At 53.7% G+C, this 4,879-nt stretch overlaps 1 protein-coding gene across 1 annotated transcript; it reads left to right on the forward strand.

The window, feature by feature from the left end:
• Positions 1 to 694: 694 nt before the first annotated feature.
• On the forward strand, positions 695 to 3,760 carry NCLIV_015040 (conserved hypothetical protein; the record flags this gene model as incomplete). Its single annotated transcript, XM_003881693.1, has 4 exons — positions 695 to 825; positions 1,048 to 2,194; positions 2,522 to 2,566; positions 3,581 to 3,760. The coding sequence occupies 4 exons, from the start codon at positions 695 to 697 to the stop codon at positions 3,758 to 3,760; spliced, it is 1,503 nt and encodes a 500-aa protein (XP_003881742.1).
• Positions 3,761 to 4,879: the final 1,119 nt, after the last annotated feature.

Genomic DNA, 4,879 nt, shown 5'->3' on the forward strand with positions numbered 1-4,879 from the left:
GATGTGATCTTCAAAAATCTTCTCTTGCTTCTGCTGTCTCCGTCTGTGCCCGTGTTAACCTGCAACGGTAAATGTTTGCTCATCCTGGCCTCGTGAGTCACTGAGCGTGTCGGAGGACCGCTTCGTTGCTCACCGGCTGTCACGATTTCTGTCGTCTCCAAAGCTCGTCGTAGCGGCCGCGTAAATGTTATCCAGTCTTGTATACAATCTTAAGAATCGCGCCTCTAGCCAAATTCCCATACACTTGGCGAATGCTTGTGTCCAGGTTTTCTGTGAATCTGTGTCCCTGTGTGGGCCCGAGTACAGCTTACTTGATGCTTCTCTAAGGGGAGGCTCTTGCCGTGTCGAAAAGAATTTCTCACTTTGAACACGATGCACTGGGCCGTTTATTGCAGAGATACACCTTTTGGGACTTTTGTACACACTGCTCTCTAGCCGTAAAGGATGATCGCCACTATCGCCACTGTTTTTTGAAATTAACGGTTCGCCTCTTGATCCCACCCGGTCTTGCTGCATCTGGCGTGTGTCCTTCAGCCGTTGAAAAAGGGTAGAGAATCAGCGGCACCCTTCAATGGCGTCCACATCACAGCCCCCTGTCGGGCCTCCGTCAAACGAAGTCGAGGCTGTCGCCGACCTAGGGCAGGCAGGCAATGTTTCTCATCAACAAGCCGTTGCACATTCGGCCGGATCTGGAATGACTGATGGCAATGAAATACCCACCGGTGTTGTAGAGGTGGGAGGTGCGGAAGGCGGCGCCATGGTCTTGAGGCGGGCTCGAGTGCGAGTCCAACGCCCTTCTAATTACTTTGCTGCGCCAGCTTCCATGTAAGTTGGTGATGACTCGTTAGACACTCAGGCCGGCCGCAGGTGGAATGACATGGCACCATAAGCGATGGTGCCTCAAAACACGACCGTAGATGGAGTCACCGTGTTTCTGAGCGTCTGTTTCGTTTCAGAGAGGAGCCTCTTTGCATAAATGTCACACTGTGGAGTCACGTACCGATCTCTCTTTCACCGACATCAATGCGTTACGTAATTTGTCCTCAGAAACGTTACTGCTGTGCGGAGCCGAGCGAATTCTGTAGCACCGAGTGCTGCGAACAGCCCCCGCGTACGTCCCACTGCGCCGTCAGCCCCTCCCAGCGGTGCGTTCGGTTCCAGCGTGCCTGAGTTTGGCTCGCAAGACTCGATCTCTCCTACTGGCGCGGCAACCTCTGGGGATGGACCTGGAGTGACAGCAGATGCGCAGCCGCCATCTGCGGGGCAGCAGCTTCACCTTCCGAGACCGGCAGCCTCTGAGCAGATGCGAGCTCAGTTTGCCCACGCGACTGCCTCTATGGAGCGTCGCCTCGCTTCACGTACACAGTCTCGACAGGCCTCTCGCATGATTTCACGGCGCTTATCTCCCCGTGGCAATTCCCCGAGAACTCATCCATCTGCCGTCGATCCAATCCAAAGAAATTTACTGCAAGCGAGCGCTGCGTTGGAACGCACCAAACAGTCCGAGGTTGAAAGCCCAGGTGTGACAAGGAGTGGCTCGGCTGACGTCGCGAAATCAACAGCCTGCTTACCCGATGATGGGTCGTTTAGTGGCGTTTGCCTCAAGAGAAACCCGCTCGAAGCGTCCGCTTCTGCAGAGGCAGCTGCGGCGCCTTGCCCGTCGCACAGGCCACCTGGGACAGTCAGCGAATCAGTGACTTCAGGCCCGGGGGAAGGTGGGAGTGCTACGAAACCACTTGTTCCCATTCCTCGACGGTCTATTCTTAGGACTGGTGACCAGACGGGAGAAATGCTGCATAGCACAGCTGATGCGTCCGGAAATGCCTTGCTGCCAGTGGCCAGTGAGCGGCGGGAGAGTGCCGGAAAGAACAAGGTCGACGAGAAACATGCCGAACAGGTGCTTCAGGGAGTGTTGGATTTCCTGAAAGTGGAAGAAGAGCATAGGGCATCTCGAATTGCCTCCCGCATTGCGTCGCGGGCCATTTCTCGTAATCCCGCGGGCAGATCTGTGGGCAGCCTGAAGGAGCGGACCGACGTAACCCATGCGGCAGCTGAAGAGCTTCGACGCCGACTAGAGGAGGAGGCGGCAGGCAGTGTCAAGAGTATCCCCAACAAAAGCGCGGTTTTGAAACGGCTTGGAGGAAGCCGACACACGTCAGACGCAGCGGCGGTATCCCGAGGTACAGGTTCAGAGGTGAGCATCATTGGAACTCGACGCGTGGAGGACACTGTAGCTCTGAGTCGCGTGACGATCTCCTCACGCGCACCGCTTTGCGACCTCAGACTCACTTGAGGAGCCACAGCTTGCCAGTCACAGCGAGGGAGAGATGCCCTCGTTGAGCTCGTTAGTCTGCGAAATAAGGCACCACTGTTGCGAAGCGGCAGTGCACTGGACAATTCCTGGGTCGTGGGGATGTGTGGCAGGAACACTCAGGATCTTGTGTTAACTGTCGAAGCTCATGCACATTCCCTGATCTTTCGGGACAGGGGAGAGATTGATGTTCCGTTTTCTGTTCCCTAGGTCACGAGCGCGGTGCGGCGGGAGCGGACGGAACTGGACCAAAAGGTGAGCATACTAACGCATACTTCTACACCTGTGACCATGCACATATTTTTGTACGCACAGAGTGTGTTCGATATCCTTGCATTGCTTTGTGTCCGCGACGATCCCTGTCAAAAATCAAACTGGAGTTGTCAATATGGTAAGCCAAAAAGACAGAGAGACGCGTGCCACGTAACGACAACCTCAGAGGCTCTCTGAGCACTCGTACATTTCTTTTGCCCGTTTCGAGAGTGCTCATTGACGAATGCTTGAGAATGGACTGCAAGGGAACGACGCGCAGTCAATTCCTCCGCCTCTGCTTCAGTCGGAAACGTGTCCAGATAAGAGCGAAGCCCGCTTTGGGAGCCGGCTTCTGTTTATTGACTCAATGACGAATTCAGCCGAACCAGTCATGCGTTCAACTGGTGGCAGTTCTCTTCGGGCGAATTAACTCAGTCGAACTGATATAATGTGGAGGCGAGCAGTCATTCGTGACTTCCACGAGTCGCCCGCGGTCGCTCCAAAATTTTCGAGAGTTTCTCCTGATACGTGAATCGGGAAAGTCATGATCCCCCTTACTGACACGAAGAGGTGATCGTGGCGGGCACAGCGGAAATAGTCCAATTGATGCCTTACAAGTTTACCATTCCCCGCCAGTTCTCCGCTTTATTTGGATCCACCCGAGAAGAATAATCATTCTCAACTCCGAGGCTTCCAGCTGTCCCTTGGCCTCAATTTAACATGCATCGAATGAGCTAACGTGGTCCTCACCACTTACTGCGCCCGAAGACTGTGAACTGGGGTGTGGACAGTCCCTTCCAGCATGGTATCTACGAAGTGATCGCCTGTTCGCTGAGATGGTCGATGCCAAAGGTGCTTGACGGTACGGAGGTGGTGTCTCGATCCATGATTTCTTGTTAGCCGTATGGCCGCGCAGGTGAAAAAGTGTGTTCCTTGCCAGGGAGAGGCAGGAGGTACAGTAAGGTGGCGCCTGACTCGGGGAGCCTCGTGTCTGGTGTGCACACACTGTGTGCTCAGGCTACCTTGCTGCAGGCGGCGTGGAGAGGCTATAGGACTCGGTTGTGGTTTGTGAGTGTTAAACTGACAGCGACGTTCGAGAGACAACTGCGGCAAACGTTTGGCGCATCGAAGGCTTTTGGATGGAGAAGTGAATCGTCATCTGAGGCAGACGACCGTCGTGCACGCCTAATGTGCTGAGCGTCTTTGTGGGTCATGCTTCGACGCCGCGAGGGGATCTTCTACCACGGAGTTGGTGGGGACGCGTTTGCATTTTGAACGACTTTGGGTTTCATGCGTCCATTGCGACCTAACGCATGTATTTACTATGTCGTGCAAACATGTGGGAAGAGAAACATCTGGTACGGTGACTCTGTACAGGACCGTTTTTCGGTGAAATGTGCGGGTACGAGCCGCTCCGCTCTGTTTTCGTCGGTGCGAGGGATTTTTCCGAGGAGGTGCGAGTGATTTGATCGGCTTACGATTTTGAGACCGCAAAGACGGCTTGTGGTTTATTTTGCGTCAAGCATATTTTTCGACGGACATCGGGCTATTAAAGACGTTTGCATGATCTCTTATTAATCATCCTTGTTATAACCTTTGGAGCTACAGTTCCAAAAGACTGCTGTCTCGTCGACGCTATCCGGGAGAAGAGCAACCTATTTTGCCGCGTGGACGGATGCAGGAGAGGCGAAGCTGAACGAATTCGCGTGCGGATCATCAGCTTGAGCAGCCATTCATGCTGCGGGATAGAGGGTCACCAGCTTACAGTCAGCAGCCTATTTCGGGATACGGATCCCTTCCACCGCAATTTCCTGTTTAAGATCTCTGTCGCTGAAATGGCCTCACCGGGCTCGTACTTGCCCACCCGGCGAAGCCGACGAGGAAGTCGTCGGATCAATTTCTGAAAGTTGGGTAGAAATCTTCGGTGGTTGCCGGTCTGCCTCAGAGGCTGTCGGCCACGGTCCACGTTTTCGGCATGGAAATCAATATTTCGGTTTCAATGGGGAAGAGGATTCCGGCGCGACGAGCTCAACGACTTCACCTCTGATGTATCTGGCGTCTCGTTTCATCGCACACGGATATTCTTCATACGCTGGGTACTGCATGCCAGTTTATTTGGTGCTAAATGTGCGAATCGCTCGGAAAGTTGTGGTTTTGCGTCCACGGTTTGTGTTGAAATCTGCACACCAGCACACACATACACCACAGTATACCCTGAGTTATTCGCTCCTTCGAGCGGCAACACAAGATAGTTTTATTTCATCGGAATGAGTTGATGAATACGTATGCGCCAAAAATGGTTGGCATGACGTTTCC

The sequence above is a fragment of the Neospora caninum genome, chromosome V (genome assembly GCF_000208865.1).
Source record: "Neospora caninum Liverpool complete genome, chromosome V".
NCBI classification, from domain to species: Eukaryota; Apicomplexa; class Conoidasida; order Eucoccidiorida; family Sarcocystidae; genus Neospora; species Neospora caninum.